The sequence below is a fragment of the Gnatocerus cornutus genome, chromosome 8, assembly GCF_029298725.1.
Source record: "Gnatocerus cornutus isolate USDA-ARS CGAHR chromosome 8, icGnaCorn1.1, whole genome shotgun sequence".
NCBI lineage: Eukaryota > Metazoa > Arthropoda > Insecta > Coleoptera > Tenebrionidae > Gnatocerus > Gnatocerus cornutus.
In genome coordinates this window covers 14,641,576-14,664,789 of record NC_142240.1, presented here as the reverse complement: position 1 = coordinate 14,664,789, position 23,214 = coordinate 14,641,576, and the positions used below count along the sequence as shown (strand labels likewise).

At 36.0% G+C, this 23,214-nt stretch overlaps 2 protein-coding genes across 2 annotated transcripts; one reads left to right on the top strand and one right to left on the bottom strand.

The window, feature by feature from the left end:
- Positions 1-134: 134 nt before the first annotated feature.
- LOC148170181 (growth arrest-specific protein 2-like) lies at positions 135-18,633 on the bottom strand. The gene is made up of 6 exons (XM_088042719.1): positions 18,325-18,633; positions 11,825-12,024; positions 1,886-2,010; positions 1,693-1,834; positions 594-1,207; positions 135-540 (listed from the first exon to the last, which is right to left on the bottom strand). The coding sequence occupies exons 2-6, from the start codon at positions 12,015-12,017 to the stop codon at positions 343-345; spliced, it is 1,272 nt and encodes a 423-aa protein (XP_087898845.1). The 5' UTR covers positions 12,018-12,024; positions 18,325-18,633; the 3' UTR covers positions 135-342.
- Positions 18,634-21,450: 2,817 nt separating this feature from the next.
- On the top strand, positions 21,451-23,205 carry Polr3C (RNA polymerase III subunit C). The gene is made up of 4 exons (XM_088043978.1): positions 21,451-21,680; positions 21,726-22,452; positions 22,498-23,009; positions 23,053-23,205. The coding sequence occupies exons 1-4, from the start codon at positions 21,534-21,536 to the stop codon at positions 23,185-23,187; spliced, it is 1,521 nt and encodes a 506-aa protein (XP_087900104.1). The 5' UTR covers positions 21,451-21,533; the 3' UTR covers positions 23,188-23,205.
- Positions 23,206-23,214: the final 9 nt, after the last annotated feature.

Here is a 23,214-nt window from a genome sequence, read left to right as displayed (position 1 = left end):
CTGGAATAGTATGTAAATTTCTTTGCGAAATTTGGTACTTTCTGGATTCGTTGTCTTGGGAAAAACCTCGGCTTTATCTCCTTTTCATGTTCCTGAAAACACTCAAAATGATTGCGTGCAAAGAAAAAAAACGCTCAGTATGCAGCGGTTTAATTGTAGAAAAATATATACAAAAAAAGAAATAAAATACAATTACTGTAAAACTCAAATTAATAGATAATTACTACTTAGTTAGTAAGTTACACTACAAACTTAACGAAACAAAATAAACATTTGAACTCTTCGGTGTAAAAATGGTAGCAAAAGGTCACTACAATGTTTATTAGTGCCCTAATAATGTGTTTAACGTATAACTGGTTCGCGTGGCGGTGGGCTGCGATATTTGGCGCGAATGTGTAAAAATTTGGAAGCACTAGCGGGCCGATCCGGACTGTCTCTAGATACAATTTTCACCTGACACGGATCGTGGCGGAGCAAAAAATGGTCCAGGGTGTCCCATCCTCCGCCCACTCGCACCATCATGTGGCGGCCCTTCAACAGCTAAAACGGAACCCTTATTAGAGAAAAAAATCGAAGATTTTCGTCGCACTCACCCTTATAAATACGTTCTTTCCGGCGATATTGTATTTCCCTTCGCCCACCTTCTTTACATTCAACCTCGAGCATTTCCCATTTGCACAATTACAATTCCGCTGCATCAGTCTCGCCGCCAGTTGTACTTTCCTATCTAATTCCGTAGTGGCGTCGCCCCCGCCGCCCCTTATTCCCGACGTGTCTATTTCTAAATCTGGATCTTCCCCGCTGCCTCTGGACCATTCATCTTCTGTATTATCGCTTGGAACACCGTCACTAGCCCCGCTAGGTGCAACCACGGTGTTAATTCCAATTTTGTCTGTCTTCGGTCGTTCAGGGACAAGAACGACATGAGGTCCAGTATTCCAGCGGTCATATGTAGACGAAGATATGGCATTTGCGGAACTGCTATGTCGCATTTTGAGATCGGACGGATCGATTCGGGGAGGTGAGGCTTGGAACTGCCATGAAAGTAAAGAACTGAGAGCTGAATCGGTAGAGTTGTTTTGCTCTTCTTCGGCGATCTCTTTTTCGAGTTGGATTAGACCTGGGGGTTCTATTCCGTAGCGGTGAGTGGCGAGGCGAGCCACTTCCAAGAGGCACAAAATTACGTTGCGGGGTTGGTTGTGGAGGACTAGGATGAAATCTATTAGTTTTACGTAAATTATATTGACCCGCGCCGTATACATCGCTTGAAATTACATAATGCAATGCATGTCCCTATGAATGACCATAAATCCTCAAGCGCTTTTGAAAATTACTAACATTTCCTCGGTGAATGCATATGGAGGAATGAAATAACAGTTGTTATCAAACGTACGGTGAAAAAATCTGTCATTTATTGTATTCTTGCAGTTTATAGCCATTTAAAATCATTCCTTATATTGCATGCATGTACTAACCGATAATTTATGTTTGACCCTCGTGGAATAAGTTACCGTTTTTTATAGAATGAAAATGGAATTAACATGACTTGATCTTTTCTGCAGATGACAGACGTTTTTATGACTGCTGATGACTGATAAACAAAGAGTTGAGTTATTTGTGAAGTGAGAACAAGTCGCTTTATTTCTGGTCTCAGGTGCAAGTTTATAGCTCTACGTTTTGAATGTTACTTACCCAAGTCGTCGCTCTCGAACAACAAATTCTCGTGAACACCTAAAGTTCTACAAAACTTAATAAAATTCTCCATGTTATCTCGTGAGAAAAAACTTCGACGCATTGCTTTCTCAAAACATTTTCCCCGGACAGTCGGTGGAGGCTAAAATCAAATTTTTTAATATCTTCGCTTTCGAGAAGTTGAGTTTCTTACCCCTTTCGCCTGCCCGATTTCCACTGCATACTTCGCCTTGTCACAGATCACTTGCGCCAAGTGACATAACAGAACTCCATTGTCAAGTTCGCCGAGGAAGTTATTCCTATTTACATAATCGATATCTGCAAGAAAACATGCAAACTTATTAGAAAAACAATTTTCACCCGATTTCGAAACAATCAATCAGGCATGGTTCCCAATTGCTAATCAATTAGCCACTTTTTCGTCAAGCGATTTCATAAAGAGCAGTTTTTCTCGAGAAAGTGAGTTATTGGTGCGACAATATCTCTGATCTAATCGTGAAGAATTACCAAACACGATGGACCTTTATGTTTAAATTTAATTAATTTCCTGTGATTAGAACCGGTGATCTATCATCCGTGAAGGTTTCGTTTCCCGCTCGATTTTCCAAAATTGAATAAACCACGCGTGGGAATTAATAAAATCGACGCGATGACGATTCATAGTTCATGCTTGACCGGGGAAAATTGGGCCGATTTATTATTCGATGCGTGAACGAATTTGCATATTTTCGTCACTTTCGATGCGAAGCTTCCGGCAGCGACAAATTAATACAAATCGAGAAATCTTCAGCTAAAAGCTATAAACCCAACCCGTCTCGGTGATTTTCTGCGGCTTTTCTCGTGCTTGTAAAAGAAATCGCGACCTCTGCTCTTGACATAAAGTCGTGTTGATATATTCTAGCATGCGGAACATGGTGCGATGTTCACGTCCGATATCCAAACAAGGATATTGAGAATGGAAGATTAGAAAAGCGGGGTTGACCCACCTAACGAGCTTTATTTCCTACAAAACTGCAAAAATTTATGTGGATCTGTGCGCAATATGATCGATTGTCTGAAACTTCTCATTGAGATGCAGCACACGACTAGTGTGCATGAGATACGATAATTTCAGTCCGGATGCGCTCATTGCCACCTTTGGGTCACTGGCTCTTCTCAATTAGTTTATTAAAGCTACGTGCTTTCTAAGTGGTTGATGCGATAAACAACTTGCACTGGAGAAACAAATAGAAAAAGTTTGTTCGTTTTAGTTTACGACGGGTGTTCAAAAGTAATTGTAACTCTTGTTTTCTTGTCGTTACTTGGAATCTTAAAAATACAACGCTGTGACTGTTCGTATTTCCCTCTTTCACTAGATTTGCTGTAAAGGAGCAACAATAATTGAACTATTACATCCTGCCTAAGAAGTAGTAACTGTAGTTGACAATCAAAAATAGCGACTCCCCAAGAACAATGACGACATAATTAATTTTCTTGTAGCTCCAGGCATGTTTACACTAAATCTTGACATGTAGGCATACGATTTTTTATTAGACATTACGTAGGTATAATGTTACTGAGGATGTCTGTATGTAAATCTTCATATCTTTTACATCTAGTATCACCTTTGACCTGACGTCTTTTTACGACCGCACCGCAACTCGCAATCTGTTGTACAGTTGTCATTTTTGATTCAAGACATTTCGATTGTTTCGGCTACCAAAACACAAGAAAACACTTAATTTTCTGTGCGTGTGAGATCCAACCCACATCATCCACCAAAGGACGATGGCATAAAATATGCAAATTTCGCCATAAATCCAGCAAAAAGTGTTATTAAAGATGCCTCAACAATGCGATAACGATCCCACGCAATGTTCGGTTTTCTCAGCTTTCCATCAATTTGTCATGGCATTTCAATAGGCATGCCACCCACAATTTCAATATTAGTTATTACCGCGATCATGGGAACGATTGATTCGTACGAATTCTTGAAATGTTCCGTTTTTCCTTACCGGAACACTTTCCATGAATAGGCTCCTGAGCAATTAAGGATTGCTATCAATCTCGTCCATGCTAGTTTAATAGTTTCTCTCTGGAAGGCGCAGCCGTTTCCATTACCGCCATTGCCGGAAAACGTGATCTATGTTTTTTCGACACCATGAAATACACAACACGTGAACCGTTTAATAATGTTGACCCTTATACCAGAAATGGGGGCACATTTCTGTCCACTACCAAGAGAAAATAGTCGCCGAGGCAATTCAGACCATCGAGATCTTTGACCTCTGGACTGATTCAATTAAATTTTATTCAATTACGGCAGATGCATTTGATGCAAACACGACTGGGGAATCAGTGCAATTACTATTAATAGAGGGGAAAAACGCCCATGAAGTTTTTTGACGTGGTAGACAGGACGATGGGCTATTACAAGCAGAAACGACCACACCCTTGTAGACGCCAACCCTGGGGGGCAGTCACACCTCGTCATTAAAATGAGACTGCATACAATTTGAAATGAAAATTGCAAAAATGGAGGTGGTCAGATGATTTTCTAATGAATGCAAATCGAAAGATTTGTACACTGACCTTCGTGGAAGATGAGACTTTCACACCACAGGTCATAAAAAAATCACTTCTTCTTTTCCTGGTTTTGTAATATATTATTTAACCCCTTAAAAGAATTTCTCCGTGTAGCAATTAATTACAGCTTAATTTATTACTAACATGGTCATATTCTGTTACGATTAGTTGTAAGTCAAGCTCGTACATGTTGGAGTGGAATAAATGAAACATAACTCCTGAAGACTTCTTTTTGGATTTCCTTCCACTGCATGTTTAGAAATGCCACCCAGTACTTATAAACCCATCACTGCCAAGCCTAACATCACAATTTCCCTCATCCCGATAAGATCGCATCTTATAATAAAAACATTATTTTCATTGTCTCCAACTAACGTTACCCATATAGGGACTTCTAGACATGCAATATACAATTGGATAAAATGGGCACGCACGTACAAGGATTGGATGTGCGGTGCAGCACGCATCATGCATGGACAATGTTTGTAATCTAAGAGGCGGCGGCTGTATTCACTTCCTTCTGTTTTAACATACCGTTTTGAACAGACTCGCCCTATACACAATGAATATTAATGTCGGTCTCTGTGTGTTCGACACAGCCCTCTTCTAGTCAGCAGTAATCGAAGTATTATGAATGACCAAGAAACCACCGCTCCTCGACACTTGCTGGAAAATTCTTGCACAACATGCATCCGGGATGCAAATGAACATTGACACGTTGAGAATTGTTTAGTCGGGTGTTGCAAATTGACAAACGCACTGTGAACGAGAAGGAAAGGCTGGGCTATGACGACTGTTGGTGGTAGATTCTGGTATTTTTAAACAATAAAAACACTTGACAAGTTACTTAATTATGTCGACTACATGTTCCGACTAATAAAACTCCCGTCCGTCCGTTGTACCGGTTTTGCCGTCGGTCCAGTTAGAAGAAATGTCGAAGAAAAACTAGCGACAAGCATGCAAACCCATTGACCCAGTCCTGTTCTCGGACTCGTGAATTAGCACAACCCAAGTCGTTATTGTTTGCTTTTATTTTACCAAATCGGCAATCACGATTTCTTACCCTTGAGGTCGAATTTCACAATTTTACAAATGAGGCTGTCAGTTTAATAAAATATAACTATGGGCTAATCATTTTCAAAGCGTCGGTTCGCTCTTAATAGAATAATGAATCGATAAAAGTGGAAGACAATAGGATTTATTCCTTCTTTCTCTCGACTTTCTCTCGAATACAGTTTTAATAGCTTGTTGCCTTATACGAGTTAAAATTAAACCGAACCACACACGTTGCAAATGTTAAGGTTTTATTATTTCCAGTTGCTGGTCTCATTATCGTTGTTGAACAAGCCATTCGTTATTACATACTTCGGAAGCAGTCAGAAGCTAACGATAATAATGATCGAAGACGTGGAGATTTTTAGTACGAAATTGGTGGATGCGCTGGTTCTACGCTACTTTTGAGAGATGAACTGGAACCAATTAACGGTAAACAATAATGCAGCGAAACAGAAGAACGAGGAACCTAAAAACAACCTCATTTGCTATAATAGTGGCTTCTGGCAATGGCTTTGTGGAATTCTAGCGTAATTTCAATTAATATTCAGCGACAGGGGTGGACAGATTATAAAATAACAAGAGCGGCTGCGGGAATGGGGCTTCCTGTTTGTAATCCCAGTGCAGACGACTTTCATTAATTGGAAATAAATACGACAGGAAATACATATTTCAGAGCCACTTATATCTTTTAATGTTGTATGTTTTTACCACAAAAGTGGCACGATTAAACGGAATGAAGTTTTTACACACGAAATGCATGTACCTCTGTAAAAACCGTTTGCTGTAACGGGTGAAAATATGCGTTTTCTACTTTTCTAACTACTCGGAACTAACTCAACTTTTGCCCAGAAATTTCATTTTGAAGTTTTCACAACGGATATTGGGCAGTTGGACGTAAAAAATACAGCTAATTTTTCACACAAATTTCACTTTTTTTTTTTATTAAATCTGCAAATTAATTGTATAAACCGTATAATCTTTAAGCTCCCTTTAAAGCCTGGAGGAAAATACGGTATTAATTCAACAATAGTAACAATTCACGTAATTTTGCACGCTCTTTAATTGAACCATGAATGTATGAACTGTATTTTCTTTTAATGATGTATCTTTTAATTAATATACATTCAAATGCTCTTCACACAAAATAATGAACTTTTCTTTTATTTTCAGTCTTTATAGACGTTCGTATCCGTTTTTTCATGTCAATGAAATCCATTAAAGATTTGCGTGTGGTTTTCTTTTTGCGACTCTTTTCTCACCTTGACTTTTTTATTATTTTATTATTATCTTAAAGACTTACATAACACTTTGTACAAGAAAAATTTGAACAATGGGAACCGTTGCGTCGGCGTCGGTCGCAGTTACAGTAATCTCAATCGCTATATTTCCCTTTTATCGCTGTTTATCGGTGTAGTTTTACATATTGTGTTGCTGTAAGTGATACAAGGAAATCCCTTTCTTCCTGTGAACATTGCGAATATAAGACTTCAAAAAGAAATTCGTTTCTTTTTCCAACTAAAAGAAGTTTAATACGAAATGTTCCACGAATTTTTGCGTTGGCGGTTCCCAGATTTTAACTAATTTTTTATTCAACTGAAGTCATCAAGAATCATTTCTGAGAAGAACTTATATTTGATGCATTAAGCAATGATTGGATTTGATTGCAACCACGACTGCGATTTTCTGCTCCAGTTCATCTTAAAAAGTCATAAAAATACGATTATCTGTAGCTTCCACAAGACAAATTGCAAGATTTTAAAAGGATGACTTCGTCCCGATGTTTCGTGTCGGAAAGCTTTTTAACTACTTCTTCGAGGTCTTCCAAGTTTGGATGCAATTCCTCGAAGTTGACAAGTCGCATAATTTCTCTCCATTGCGTGACTCTTCCACAATTATCTGTAGAACTGATATTTCCCCAATCGATCAAACTTACTATAAATACAGATAGTAACGTCGCATTCCGGAAACACGAGATTTATGAGCAATTTGGCAGTGATTTGTTCGTCAAAAGGAGAACATTCTAAAGTGTTAAAAAAATTTCAGTTCTTGACAAGACAACCACAGTAATCTCGACACAGATATAATAATCTTACAGAAAATTATCGCCTATGTAAATAGTACGACTCACGAACTTGAAACGTCGACGCCTATACCGTGACATACCTTCCACTGTAAAAAATGCCCTGTTCGTGTCGTAATTTGCTCCACAATCCTGTACAGGTCTCGGTACCGCAAACAATACCGCTCTCTAGTGTGAGCTTGTCTTTATTTCGTATCCAGGTCGAAGGTCGTCTTGTAAAACAATCCCTTCTCTTATCTACATCCTGACAACATCCAGATGAGGTTCAAGTTACACGCCTCTTCTGGAGCATGTCATGCTTGTTCACTAATTTGACAGGGTACCAACCAAATTGGTTTAACAATTAACTAATTGATTTCGAAGTTGAGCAAGAGTGAGGTCGTTCGCTTTTAAAATCGGTATGATAAAGTGGCAGACAATGACCAAACACACCCTTCGTTGTTCAGGAAATGGAGCACTGCTCATTTCCTCTGGCGGTGTGTGGATAACATCACCATGTGCGTATGATTAATGGGCGAATCGTGATGAAAATGTGGTGTTTACGGCTTTGATGTCTAGACCAAGACTAAAGAGGTTTGACTTTAGGACACTTATAAAGAAGCAAAGAAACGTGGGATGACGGATTACAGAGAGGTTATTGATTTTTGTGCATCTGCACTTAGTGTGGTCTTTGATGGAGAAGCGAGATATTGAATATGAGGAGAATGTTATCGCAATCAATCAATCTTTAGTGGTAACATTTCAATTGTTGGGAATATTAACGATTTTCATTATGTATACGATAATTAGCTTTATGTAAGAGCGGCCAAGCGAATTACCAGAATGTTATGAAAGAGGTGGAAGGTGTCAATCTTCGGAAAGAACGGAGTCGGCGTCTTCGCCAATACAAAAATGGTTCAATATCAAATTGCTGATCTTGTTGCCAACAACTCAATTACATACTCCACTGCAGATGGCAGATGATGGCACAATGAATGGTAAACATCTGTGGTGTTAACCATAGCTTCAGTTTCTTAGTTTTTCAGCTTCTCGGACTGTCCCACTTTGAATTTGAACAGATTTTGCCATATTTAGCACCAACTAATCCCCATAAATTAACACACATCATGAACTTGTATTACTTTTCCCACCACCTCTTGAAAATGCCGCATAACAGTAAACCCGAAGAAAAGAAACGACAAGAATAATTTCTTTCAGTCTCTTATTATTTATTCATGAATCGTCTAACCCTATTTGCACTTTTTGCGATACCATCTCGCGGTAACGGCACTGTTCTTGAATTTTTTTAAGTTCATCAATGACCATCGTACGATTCTGTAATGATACGCGTGTAGCGACCACACCTCCTCAGTCAGTCACCTGGTTATGTCACGGCTACGAACTCGCTCTTTGAGGCTATCACCATCATGAGATCGACTTCGTGAGCAAAACAATGCCGCCACTGATCGGCAATTCGAAGTGGGCCAACGTCGAAGATCATCACAAACCCACGTAGAATAACAAAGCTCCCGGCGAGTAATTATAAACAGAGACGTAATTTCGCGATTTTGATTTACATAAGGAAACCGGAATACCCACCTGGGGTTATAATTGTGACGAACCTATAATTTTTCAAGCCTACGTATGGTTTTACTATTTGGTTTTTTAGGAGGAGCAATATGAGACATCACGTAACATGAAATATTGTTCGTTTCGGAAAAAAAGTCGAAATTATATTCATGTGCCAGGTACCGTGGTCTATTTTCATATTGATTTGGGCCGTGATGGGACCATGGGATAAATATCGAAATTCGTGGAGCACGACTTGGGAAATATGTAATGCGACTAATATGGAAGGTCCAGGAGTTGGATCAAAGCTCGAAAAAAACAAAACATTACGTTGCGAAAAATATTACAAAATTTACAAGACAGTGATTTATACTAACACTATTTTAATGACACAATTTTAGTATCAATATCAAGGATTCCAGCCACCAAATTCTCCAATAAATCGTGACAATTTTTCTTATAAAACCGCCAATTAACCACGAGAATGAGACATTAAAGTGAACCTTTTAATTTCGAAAGATCAATTTAAAAACTGCATGTGTTTTATTGCCCTAATTTAGCTTAAGCCGCCAAGAGCACACAAATTTATCACATCTTTATTACTCCATAACAGGTTTTATAATAAATTAGTTGGTCGACATTACGTACCTTTATACTTTAGATTCGCGTTATCCTCAGCGGTTGGCGTCTTTTAATTAACTTTTTGATGGATCACGGTGTAAAATAGTTCAGCCTTGATCATCCAAGAAGTAATAAATAAGAATTACCAAGCGCGGAAATGTGAACTTTTTGTCTCATCCATCAAATTCTTGTGCGTAACGAATTAGAAATCGCGATTCAAAAAGTGCAGATTACCATGTTTTACAAGATTCTTAAGAATTCTCTAATTAATTATAAATTGCGGCGGTACTAGTTTCATCTATAAAGAAACATTTACCATGTAGGAAGTTTCATTGTAATTAAAAATGATTGTATTTTACCACTCTTCCACTTAACATGTCATGTGTCTATTATAGTATCCACCTACGGAAGTAAATAGATTGTAAACACGTGCTAACTTATTAAAATAACGTTCCGGTTTAATTATAATGAAATTTAATAATATCATAATGACTCCGGTCAGTTTTTAACCGTGTTTTCCTTTTGTTCTTGGCCAATTTAAAAGAAACAAAGACACAAGTTAGATAAGTTGGTGCCCACTTCCAGTTGACTGCGTAATTTACACAGAAAGGAAATTCAATTACATATTAATCAAATGGGAAGCTGTGTAGAAATCGTTCCATGAATTCGGCAATAAAATGTTCAAATATTTTTCTTAACATTGTTTATAACCTGCTCGCTTTGTTTACCGTGTCATTTCGAAAAACTGCTTGAAAGGCTGACATTTCAACGAAATAATCGTGTCAACGTGATAAAAGTGGCTATAAACTTGAAATTTAGTAGCGATTTAATAAAAAAAGTGTTTGGATGAATATTCAACACTTTTGTACGACGTAGAAATGATATATGATGCCACTATTGTTGAACGAAAACCATAAAAGCAACAATAGAATGGAATATGTTTATTTAAATGGCAACTGAAAAAATATCAACGAGCGAACATCGTTACAAACTTGTAAAACAGGTCAAAATGGGAGAAAATGAATCAACAGTCTTGGAGAAATTGGATCATTTTGACCCAAAAAGAAAAAAATAAAAAGTCCAAGAAAACTCATTTTTCGGACTTGATTCAAATTGTCCAATATCTAAATTCTTAGTTTTTGCCATTATATAGGATGTTATACATTATACAATCGGTTTGTTTACAATAATCATTCGTAAATTGGTAAAAATAACAGAACTCGTACCGTAGCTTCAATTTTCTTGCGAAAAAAAGAGTTTTATTTGTTGACGTTCTTATAAGCTTTGTTTTGATAATTTATATAACTACGCTTTCAATAAATTCTTTAATTAATTAAAGCCTTTTGTCGTGAATGGTCCAACATTGCGGTTTTCCTGTGGCTAAAATATGGATCATAACATGGATGTCATGAAAAATAAAACTTGAGAAAAAGAAATCATAAACATTACGAAATGTAAACAATAAAAAAGTGTTTTGCTAGAAAACATACAAAGAAACAATCTTAAGCAAGCAAAAATAGAAGCAATTTACGCCTTTTAATTACGAGCTGTACACTATTAGAATATAAGAACACTATTAAATATGGTGAAAAAATTAATGAAGATTCTTAGCTCCATCGAGAAACTATTAATTTTCTCTGCACTACTTCCACTAGAAGTTAAAGAATTTTGATCGAAATTGTTATCAAAGGATTACTAAATATGTATTTATTACAAAAATTCCTTTTAAAATCGTCCAAAGTAGATCATTGCGATATCTAATTTCAACCGTATTGAAACACAATTAAATTGCAAATTGCTTAAAACAAAATCCCATTACCTTTGATACGATCTTTCCACTTTCAACGTTATCGTTGTTGGTAGATCAACTTGTATTTTCGCAAATTTATTCGTGCTCAATCTTTCCATTTTGTTTATAAAAGAATGGTCGCAAGCGCTTAGTGACTTCATTTCAATGAGCAAACCGATTACGCGTAGCCATTCACACAATCTAATCTGAAAACTGAAATGAATAATGTAAACGTACACTTCCATTTTCAGTAACTTGTCATACAATAAAAATAGTAATGATACTAATAAAACCGAAGAGGTATGCATGTAGAGGCGTTGGAAGATTCAAATCGCGATTTGTTTACAAAACACAGTAAATAAAATCGTCCGTTTATTTATTTTCATTTGCGACACAATTCAAACAAGAAGCACACATGTTTCCAGGTGAAGGTTTTATTTGAAGCTACTGAAATGATCTCTTTCATTACTCACCCAATGTTTTGTTTAACCAGTCAGCTAAATCTTCTTTGAGTGGATCGAGTTGTCGCATCTGAGCGCTCATCATTCTTTCGGTGTATTCCTCAGCGAATTCTTCATCTGGTTCGAGGCGATGGAAACCTGATGGTACCGACATCGGCCCCCAACTGTTCCGGTTTCTTGAAACATTACTTCTTCCGTATGCCATGTTTCCACTGAAATAATCAACAACATTTATTATGCAAATTAATCGTTATTATGAAATGATTCGCGAGTTAATTGAACCGCGGTGCTTCTAACATTGTCATCACCTGGCTGCTTGCAATGTTAATTGTGTAAACATTTATTCATGTGGAAAATTAGTGAAAACTCTTGTATGAACTTACGACATATTTTCACTTACGATTTCATTTATTATTTATGACTTGAATGAATTTATAGCCCACAGGTGCCAATATATGGTGGAGACTTGTAAATACATGGGACCGCTTGGAACATTTTGTTTCTGGGTCGATGCCAGCCTGTGTTTATTCATAAATAAAAACAGGTAAACATGATTGTCTGTTGTTAAGAATTAGTACGGTCATTATTTTGAAGGAAGTTTATTAAACATGTGGTGACAAACTTACCAATGTGCCACGGGGGACTAATTGTTTTTCCGTAATATAATTAACTCGCTTGACCACTTTTACCGCAAAAAACAAACCTAGATCGCGGCAGGAATTAAGTAATAGGAGTATTGGAAAAAATCTCATTAACGGTTTGCGTAAAATCCATTTATTAATTAATTGCTAACTAGCTTCGGTTTTGAAACTATGATGATAACTAATGATCAGAGGACGAACGGCAAAGACGCACAAAAGTAGCAGAAATTTGATGAGATTTTTTTTTCGGTCCTTCTAGAATAATATTAATTTTGTTTTGTACAAGTTCGGATTTTTAGTCCACATGCCAAAAACTGAAAAATTGATTTTCAGGGTTTTGCTCGTTGAAGGATTTCAAGAGTTCGAAGCATTCAAAGAATCTAATAAAAAAATAAGAGGACAATGGGGGAATCCTATACGATTCTCTAGAGAATTTTCAAAGAATATTTGAAGACTTTCTTTCAAACTTTCCCTAAAAGATATCCAACAAAATTTCTTCCAAATAATTTTCTATACAAATACTCAAAAACCGCCGAAATTTTCTGAAAACTTTCTCTCAAGAATTTGTCTCCAGAGAATGGAAATCTTTTCTCAAAACCATAAAAAATGTACCCCAAGAGAATTTCAATTATTCAAAGATTCTCTGAAGAACATGTCAAAAGATTTGAAGAATCTAAAGTTTCAAAAGGATCCAAACTGTCCAATCAATCAAAAAAAATTTGAGAAACCGCGACTGACGAAATAAAAAGGTTTCCCAAGAAATTTCGAAAAACTATACTAAATCTTCAAGTCAAGAATTTAAGAGTTAAACCTAAAAACAGAAAACTTTCCAATATCTTTTGAAAAAAACTTAGAACTTGATTAGTGTCGCAGAAGTAAATGTCAAAAAACAAAATAAATAATAAAATATTGCCGAAACTCGCGTTCTCATCACATCTCTATCCACGACCGTTTTAATATCAATTTCCACACTAATGCCCATTGGGAATTTCCAGCCAGCCTACATAAGCCATAAACTAAGAATTTACACTGATTGTCGTGGCCGGTGCCTTTTGTTATATTGTCATGCAAGCAATAAATACAGCATCAATTCATCTACTCATAAAGTAACCTACACTATCATCATCCCGCGACGTTGAAGCAATTGAACATTTTTCGCATTTCAATCCTGGGCGAATTCAGGCGTGCCCGTCAAACTAGTAAAATTCCCCAATTACCATACTCTTTTGGTCATGTTTTTGCACACACAAACTGGTCAATATTTCGATAAAAAAAATCGTGACCTTTCGACTCCTGAGGATCAAGGCTAATTTTTCTATTGTGAGTTTCCGTCATCAAACCGAACAAAGCCGTGCCAAAAAAGGAATAAATCTTTTATTTTGAAGTCGATTTGTTATGTAACTGAGTTATCACGTTTATTCCATCTGTTTAAAACACGATCTTTCTGAGAAGAGCGCGCGTTGATAGTACTTAGACCAGACGCTTTTTTGTGATTTATTTTCGGCTTAATAAAACCACTAAAAAGTCTTCGTGACATCTGAAGTTTGAGGGCAATGAAACTAAATAGAAACAAAGGCGGGATGTGCTATAAATGAAGAAGCGTGGTAAAATTAGAGACGTTATTATTGATATGTGACTGGAGCTGACTATTACTTTAATTTGGATAGAGCGGAAGTGGGGTTGGAACAATACTGCACCCACCGGTTGCATCCAGGGGTGAATGAATTGGGCAAGAATGGGTGCAACATGCAATTTTAGCAGCATGTATAACTGCACATTTACGTAATTAGTTTAGGTAGAACGCTACACTACCATTTAGTACTGATAAGTAGAGTGGAAAGTTCAAACACTGTAGATTATAATTATCTCGTGCAGGAATTATATTGAATCTTTAATTTCGTGTCACCCATGACAAGCACTTGTAATTAAGCCAAGATCCAGTGTTTCAGATTTCGCCTAATGGTTCTTAAGCAAAATACCACTTCTGATGACAATGCAGATATTTCCATTGATTTTTAATTTTACGCCTCTTAAGACTTAATGTGGAGATAAACGTATAATGGTTATTACTACAAAAAGGTCGTACTTTGCCTAATTTGTTGCGCAACCTATCAACCGTGACAAAATGATTTTAATCCAAGATTTTTGAATTTAATTTGAAGGTTACCACAGAATCAAGTACCTACAATCGTGACTACTCCTGCAATTATAACATATTCACTCAATAGGTGTTCAATCGGTTAATTTGTTGGCGTCGGTGGCTTTCACCGTCTGTTCATAAAAACCAGACAACAAAAATTTAATATGAAGGTTGACCTTTTCTTTACAAATCGGCGTGATATTTGAACCCTCAGATTTTTGATCACCATTAATCAACAACGGGAAAGAACGTAAAAGATTAATTGGCGTAAACAGTTGGGATTATGGCAAACATAAACGTGTTCGTGTACACCTCTTATAGCAACTCGTAAAATAATGACGGAGGAAGTCTCATTTTTGCATTCGTTTTTACAGTGCATTGGCTAAATTTAGTCAATTTGGGGGCTGTTGTCCATAACAAGATGTGTAACGAGTGCATTTATTTACAGTGCGACGCTCAAAGAAGGAGCGCAAGAAAATGATATATGAAAAGCAGATGCACCATCCCTAAGCCATCAGACGGAAGAAAAAGCGCGCAATAAAACTAAATGACAAATATGTCTGAGAGTAGTTTTCCGCTAAAGGAAATAGACAACACATCGTTTTATGTTGTTGAAACACTTATTTCTAGTAATATAAGTCAAGCGTTGCAACGCTTTAAATTCTTTAAAACAGTTTAAATCGAAAATGTCATTTATTTTAACCGGATGGTGCTCACAATAGATCGGATGATGTTTATTTGGCAAGAGTCTGAAAAATCAGTTTTCTCTTTTACTAATGGTTCCTTTCCGATGGACGCTGGTCATAATTGCGCGTTAATTTACTCCTAAAAAGCAAATCGGAAACAATGAGTTGCAAGCACATCAAACACTTTCACGAGTAAATAAAAACAGTGTTTTGAAAAATTACGAAACGCTTTCAAACGGGTTGAGCTTAGAAATAAACTCGCTTTTCTAGATAATATGTAATAGAATTTTACACGAAATGTGAGATGGTAATCTTAATGGATTACAAATTACTTAATCCTGGGACATTTCGCCGCCAGGAGCGATTGGAATTTTTAACAATCGCTGCTATTTTTGAGGTGTCTTTCCGCACTTCCTAACACATGACCGCGAGAATCTTTCTTCGGGGAAAGCAATGCCGAGCCGTAACAACAATTTTTATCTTCAAATTGAAGTTCGGCGTTCAGATAACTCCTTGCAAATAATTACTCTGCCGATGGTGTTGTCACATTCTATCAATCACGGCACTTTCGTTCACAGCCCATTTTAGGCCGAGTGAAGGTATGAATATGCAAATTTAGTGTTAAAATGTTTCACTGAGCGTTTTGTTTTATCGCCTCATTGTCTTAATTAATCTTACGAAACAAAAAGTGGCTAGAAACTGAGGAAATTCGAAGTGACACGCATAATTGCATAAAATGGTTTCACACCCACAACAATGCGTTTTCTCAGGTTTCAAGCTAGAAGTGTTCATTATCTCAATATTGATCTGATGGTCTCGAGACAACGAATTGCTCTGGGTTAAATTGAGCCACCCTATATGGTATCACTGAAAAAACCGCAAGGTCTTCCATGATGGTTTTTTATTTTTACTGACAATCCATTACGTTCATTATCGACAACGCAACGATTTTTAATCGAATAAATTTCACAAAATCGAAAGTCGGTTTTGTTATTTTGACAATGCTGCCGTTTGCGATCTTAAATTAGACAGTTTCACTGGAGATTTAATTGACAGTGCGCGTGCTGCAAACTCTCTTATCTAATCAGACAATGCAAACATTTAATTATTCGGCTTTTACTAGTGCACTTTGTCGATTGAGCCAATAAAACTCCACGCAGAAACCGAATTAATTGTTCGCTTCGAAAAGAAAGGTAATTATCAATTTGTGTTAATTCACTAATTGCATTAATCCGAAAAAGATCCAGAGCATGAACGATGCGCACTCTCGCAAACTCGACGTAATAACGACCATAATTTTATTAATTTTTTACTGTCAACAATTCAGCAACTGGATGAGCCTTGTTCGGTTTTGGCCACTTATCTGATAATCACCGTATCGAAATGATATTATTTCGCATCGAACAATACCTGTTTAGCATCAAATTTCGATTTAAGAATGACACAGCGTGACTCATCGCTTTTAAAAAATTCTAATTTTTGCAATTCCTTGTGCTTTGCCAATCGTCACAACGGTTACTGTATTTGTGCTGTGGGATTTTTAAACGATACTTCTTTCATCATTTGTAGTAGGACTCGTGTTTGAATTACCATGACAGATGTTAACTAGTTTACAGAATAAAAATAAATAAACAACGGCTAAGGATAAAAGAAAACAGTGATGGAACTCATAATTTCAACTTTTTCTCTACTCTCTCGGAAATTTGGGTCAAAAATATTGGCGGAAATCGTCCAATAAATTCGATTCAGAAACTATAAAATTTTTTCGAAAAACGAGCAACTTTCCACAGATTTACAACTCATTTTACGATATCAAAAACTTAAATTGGCTCATTTATCACGATCTATCTGTTATGTTGTTTTAATTTTGACCCACTTTACAAAACAAACTTGTTTGTTTTTCTCGATATTATGTAAGAGAACTAGCGTTAAATTAAAATAGTAAATAAAATCTGGATTCTTTAATCTCTTTTTAATAACACCCATTCATCATGTTTAATTGAAATTTGAATGCAATTTCAGCTGTTTCACGGTTTGCATAAATTACCTGATTTGTACCAAATTAGCGTAAACTTTTAATAATAAAGTTGCTCATTGTTTGTGAATCTATCTTCAGAAAATTGTAGAGTTGTTTCCATTATTTTATTTTTGCTAATAAATTTTAATTAAATGTCCCATCACTCTGGAGAAACTGATCTGTCGATGTAAGTAAGTACTTTCTCACCAGAAATCGAAAATTAGCAATTAAGAGACTTTATTGTCGGACATTTCCTTTGTGTATTAAAAACACGGACGTAAGAATGACGAAAATGTCATTTTTTTGTATCGTGAGAACTTGGATCAACATAATACACCTTGTAATTTCGATTGAATTTTTTTTCTGTAATTTCCAACTGTACGAATTGATTACAATGGACACTGAAAATCTTCAAGTAATGACACACTTCTCTGGAGAAAATCGACATTTTCTCAAAAACTTGTTTCTATTTTCCTGTGAGAATATGTAAATACCCCGCTTAGGATCTTTCCACGGAAAGTAGAAAAGAAGCGTGGTAAATACCAAGAACGGACCAAAGGCTATTGGAGAAAATCTCCATTATTAGAAATCGGCAACTAGCCAGTTCTTGGAAAGCTCAAAGCACCTGAACTTGCCACCTCTGAAAAAGCTATTAAAACGAGACTTTCGTCTGGAAATCCACCGATAATGGTAATGAATTTTTAAATATTATGGAGGTAGTTTCTAATTAGGCTGATGGTAACACATTAAAATTCGTTTATCGGTGGGCTGTACAAAACACGTGACAAAAACTCAGCGAAACAATTTTTTCCACATTCCTACGTGTCAAAGTTACTATTACATTGCATGAGTGCTGGTTGTTCCAAATAATTTAAAATTTCATTTCAATCCTTATCATAATGACGCGATAAATCGTCAACAAAATGAAAAATGGATTGTTCATACAATTTTCATGCACACACACACCAAATCCCCAAGGTCATGACAGGTGGTACTAATATTTGAATTAGGGCTAAAGTTAAGCTTACCTTATCTGCAGGTAGGATAAAACTGTATAAATTCTTCGAAATTTACGAGATTTGCCGCATTACCGTCGTTCGTACGGTATATAAAATGAAAATTCACACTGACTTTAATTCATCAAAAGTCATCACTGTCCCGTTTGACGTCGCAATTGTAAATAAAATTGACAGATCTATGCGGCTTCAGTCGACCAACGACTACATCACCACTCACCAAAGGCTAGACATCATCTAGACACGCTGCGCGTTGTTCGTCGTTCTACAGCAAACGCTTTCGCTATCGAATGGGAGAGTGATACAGGGAGATAAAGCACAAAAAAGAAGTGGGGGTGGGCGAGCTTTCGGCAGCGCTGCAGCTTCCAGACGATCGATGGAGTTTTCTTTCGGTTTGATTTTACAGTTTACGGAGGATGATGAACATGGTTTTGATTTGATAAGAGGCGCAGAAAGGTATCTCTAGTATCTAGTATCTCTAGTGGCTGCACAGTTTGTTATTCGGCTCCCAGAATATTAACTTTGAGCAATATTTTTTGTAATATCATACCTATATTGCGAATAAATACTTCATTTCATACTTTAGATAACCACTTGATGAATCAGTATCAATGGATTTGTCAGGTCTTCGAGAGGAGAAAATTGCAATTTCGACACTAAAAATAGAAACAAAATATTTGTTACTTGCAAAATCGAGTTGATTTCGGTCAAATCTTCATGTTTAAATCGACTAAAATGCTATCGCATGTCTCAAAAATTTAATTGTTGCAAACAATTTGGCACAGTAATGATGATCGAATAGAGAAAAATTTTACAACTTGATAGTCTCGGAATGCGGTAATTAATAAACGGGTTATCTGATTACGAAATACTGAAGTGCATCCTTAATCCTTCTGTTTATATTGCTTATCAATAAAAGTAATTGTTGGGTAATCAGAGCTCAACAATGATAAAAAAATTAGGAGTGAACTAAAACAGCGCTATATTATCGAAAAATAGTGGTTTTATAAGAAGGATTCGAGTTTATAAACAGAAAATGAATTACACACGTGTCTTAGATTTATGTCGCCTTTTAATTTTATACCTCGGAAACAAATCTATTGTATTAGCCATTTTATCACCGCATCAACTTTTTACGACAAACACTATTAACTATGGAAAAGTACAAAATGATGTTGAAAATTGATTGGCACATCAATCCATTGTGATCCAACAAAATTAAAAACTGAAAACAGGAAGCAATGCTAAATTCATTGAAGCTCATAACGATTCATGACTCTTCTTATTTCATACTTGTTAGTGTAGGTGATATTTCGCTAATAAAAGGAAAAAGTGAAGTTGTAGTTGTGCCTTTGAACCATTTCAAAAGGGTTACTTGAAGTGCTCAATCTCGCCCCCACATTTTATTTAGTGCCGACACAAATCAAATCAATCGGAAGAAATAAAACGTGAAAGGAAATTAAAACGGAAAGGGTAATTTCCTGGCCTTCGGAAATATCGCTAATTACTGATTAAAGTTTATCAACGAATTAAGAACGTTCTGTTCACATTACTAATCCTAGACTTTTTCAAAGACGCTTATATTCATGCGACTGCTTCTAAAGAATGTATCTTAAGACCTTAAATTCCATGTATTATGTTCCTAAATCGTTAAAAATATGTCTATTCATTACACTCTGTGTAAAATCGACCCGCATCATTTGTCATGCGCGAGTTTTTGTCTGGCTTCCATTCAGTGGGACTGTACTTCAATCATTATTTATGGACCTGCTGTATTTATACACATACAGAATTTTATTAAAATGCACAGGTGGTGGCTGTAATCCAAAAGCCGATCATGATTAGGAAAAAGAATTATGATAAGATACTTATACTTATTCATTCTATTTTTTGCTCTGGAGGATTTAACTTTTGTAACAATGTATTTACTTTGATCTTCACCGATAAGCTCTTAAATAAATAACATGTTTTGATCTCAGTAAACATAAATAAATCAACAGAGGCAAAGTTGCTCAATGCCAGATTTAAAACAACATAAATAATATGAATAATTTGTAATTAATTGAATTATGAATGGTCTGTCTCATAAATATGAATTTAAAGACCCACGACCCGACGACGCATCTTATGAATCGCACTTCATCATCACCTTCTGCTTATAAATTTTTAATAAACCTATTTGTAAACAATTTAAAAATTGCATATGGGAGCATATGGGAATACATTATAGAAGTTACACCTTCTTAGCACCTAAACGTCATGAATTTTTCAAGAGCTTTGGAATGGAATTATGGAATTGAACTCAAAACCTAGATTACTTGAGGTTCTCAAATCAAACCGAATGATTGTGTTAAGTTTTTGATAATTTATTCACAAACTGACAGATTATGAATTATTATTGAAATATTGGTAGTTAAGTTTAATACAGCATGTGGGTAGAAAGTTCCCAATTCTCATGGTTCTAACGTTTTAAATTTAGAAATTGCGGATTTTATGCGACAATGAATCATTGTTTAATTAAAATTGATTTTGTGAAATTAATATGACATAAAAATTAAAATGCGTGGTGACTTCCATGTGGGAATGTTTAGCATATGGAGGTGCACATACTGGAAATAAATATTTGTTTTTTATTTAGTGATTTAAAATATTAAAATACATAAAATACAGGAGTTATATAATAATAAATTGAATTAATACGCTTTTATTGTATTTAGAGTTTTTACATTACCTGCATTTTAAAATTGATGAGTCTTCTGAATTTCTTCGTGCTCATCACGTTGTTGTTAATGAGACGAGGTTCTTCGTAAATTGTTTCTAATAAAATCATTTTTATTGATTTTTGTTGCAACACTTCAACGTTTATTTACAATAATAAGCCTCTGGGAGAGGCTCTGTTTCTGGATCTCCAGGAAGGCGGTTAAGGCGGTTTTTATTATAATCCTGTTTGAATCCTGTTTTATTAGTCATTTGCTCTTAGAGGACTTTTCATGTGTTGATTCTTTTTAACAGTTGAAGACTATTCGTACATCATTCTCACCTTTTTGCAAGCAAACGGTAAGCAAATGGATTTAAAAAAAAAGAAAGAAAAACGTCATTTCTTTGAGGGTATGCAACCGAATATACATCAAAGTCTTTTCCTAAACGTCAAAACTTTAACCTTACTTTTTTTGAGGTTATGACAACACTCACGTTTTAAATCTTTTTGTTTATAACTCGTCATGTCTGTTCAATACGGCAAAGTAATTTCCCTCATTTTACTCGAACGATTTGGGCCTGTCGTGGAAAAAGTCGGCACGTATTTATTTCAGTATGGAACAGTTCCTCTTTTGTACATAAAGAAGGGCACAAACTTGCCCCTTTCAAAGGTACTTTTTCGCTTCATTTTTGCCTCAAATGACCCTTTTTTTCAGGTTAAAGAAGCTTTGTGCATTTTAATTAAATATAGATTGGTGACCTTTACAGCCAATCGTAATGAAAATATCGCAAATTATACACTGCAACATGATCAAGTTCTTTTAACGCTGCGTTACGCAAAGTATATCGGTCTTATAAAAAAGATATTTGGAAATGAATCTGAGATGATAGTAGAAGAACTGTTACAAAGGGGATATTGGACTGCCTCAGAAATAATATTGAAGGTGATAGAAAGGTTTAAAAAGGACCACAACATAAATATCACTGTCTTAGCATTGAGAGAAAAATTCATTTCTTTAGTAAACGCACAGTATTTGGTAAGACTGCCTTATAGTGAGGAAGAGAAACCTGTCCCTAATTTGATACTTCCTGACAATTCACGATTTGCAGCGCCGCAGTTTGAATTGAAACAAATAGTTCTTGTACAAACTGGCAAGGCTTCAGTTGATAGTCTACCAGACCGTGGTATTTACTGGACTGTGAATTTTGATAGGTTTCATCAAGATATGAGAGACAAACTCATTGTTGATGCATTTACTAAGAAATTTGATGAGAATGCCGGAGAATTTGTTAGACTTTTATTGCAACGAATGTATATTAGGACCATCCCATGGGCTGAAATTTCCAACCCTATTCCTGTTGTTGAAATAAGAGATATTATGAGGAAGCAAGGCACCCACCAACATCTACTGGCATTTTTTGACCAGTATGTTAATGTGATAGGTACACTTCCACTCATTTTAATACAGTTCTAATTTTTTTTTGCAGAACAAGATAGTTCAAAATTGATAAGACAAGCTGGGGAAGCAGGTGGTGGATCTTTACAAATTTTTCTAAAGGAGGCCTTTGTTCAGTTTGCTTGGGAAACTGTTGAACAAGTAGTGTTGGAAAAGTTCGATTCTAAAGCCGCCCGCATTTTCCGACTTGTTAAATCAAAGCAGTATATTGAGCCTGATCAAATTCAACAATTGGCGATGATTCCAGCCAAAGAGGCAAAACGTCTGTCTTACCAACTCTTGGAAGAAAATTTTTTACAAGTTCAGGATCTAAAAAAATCGACTAGTACAGGGCCCAACAAGAGTTTCACGCTTTTCCACGCCGAGTTAGATCAAATCGTTAGAATGACCATAGAGCTGTGTTATAAAACTTTATTTAATATCATGACGCGGAAAAATCACGAGCGGTTGGTGCACAAGAGGATCATTGATAAGAAGCAGCGAGTTGAGACTATAATTATGGGGATGAGGGCGCAGGGGGCGGCTGAGGATCAACTAACTGATGTAAGACTGTGGTGATCTTTTTTTTTTGTACATTTTCTTTTAGATTGAAGAAATGATTACTCCGCCCGAGCGTGAAATTCTTCAGAAAATCGATGTGACAATGAAGAAATTGAACAGCGTGGAATTAGAAATCGACGAGACTATATTTTTACTGCAAATGTATTTAATTTATCAATAAATTTTATTCATGTTTGAATTTCGAGGA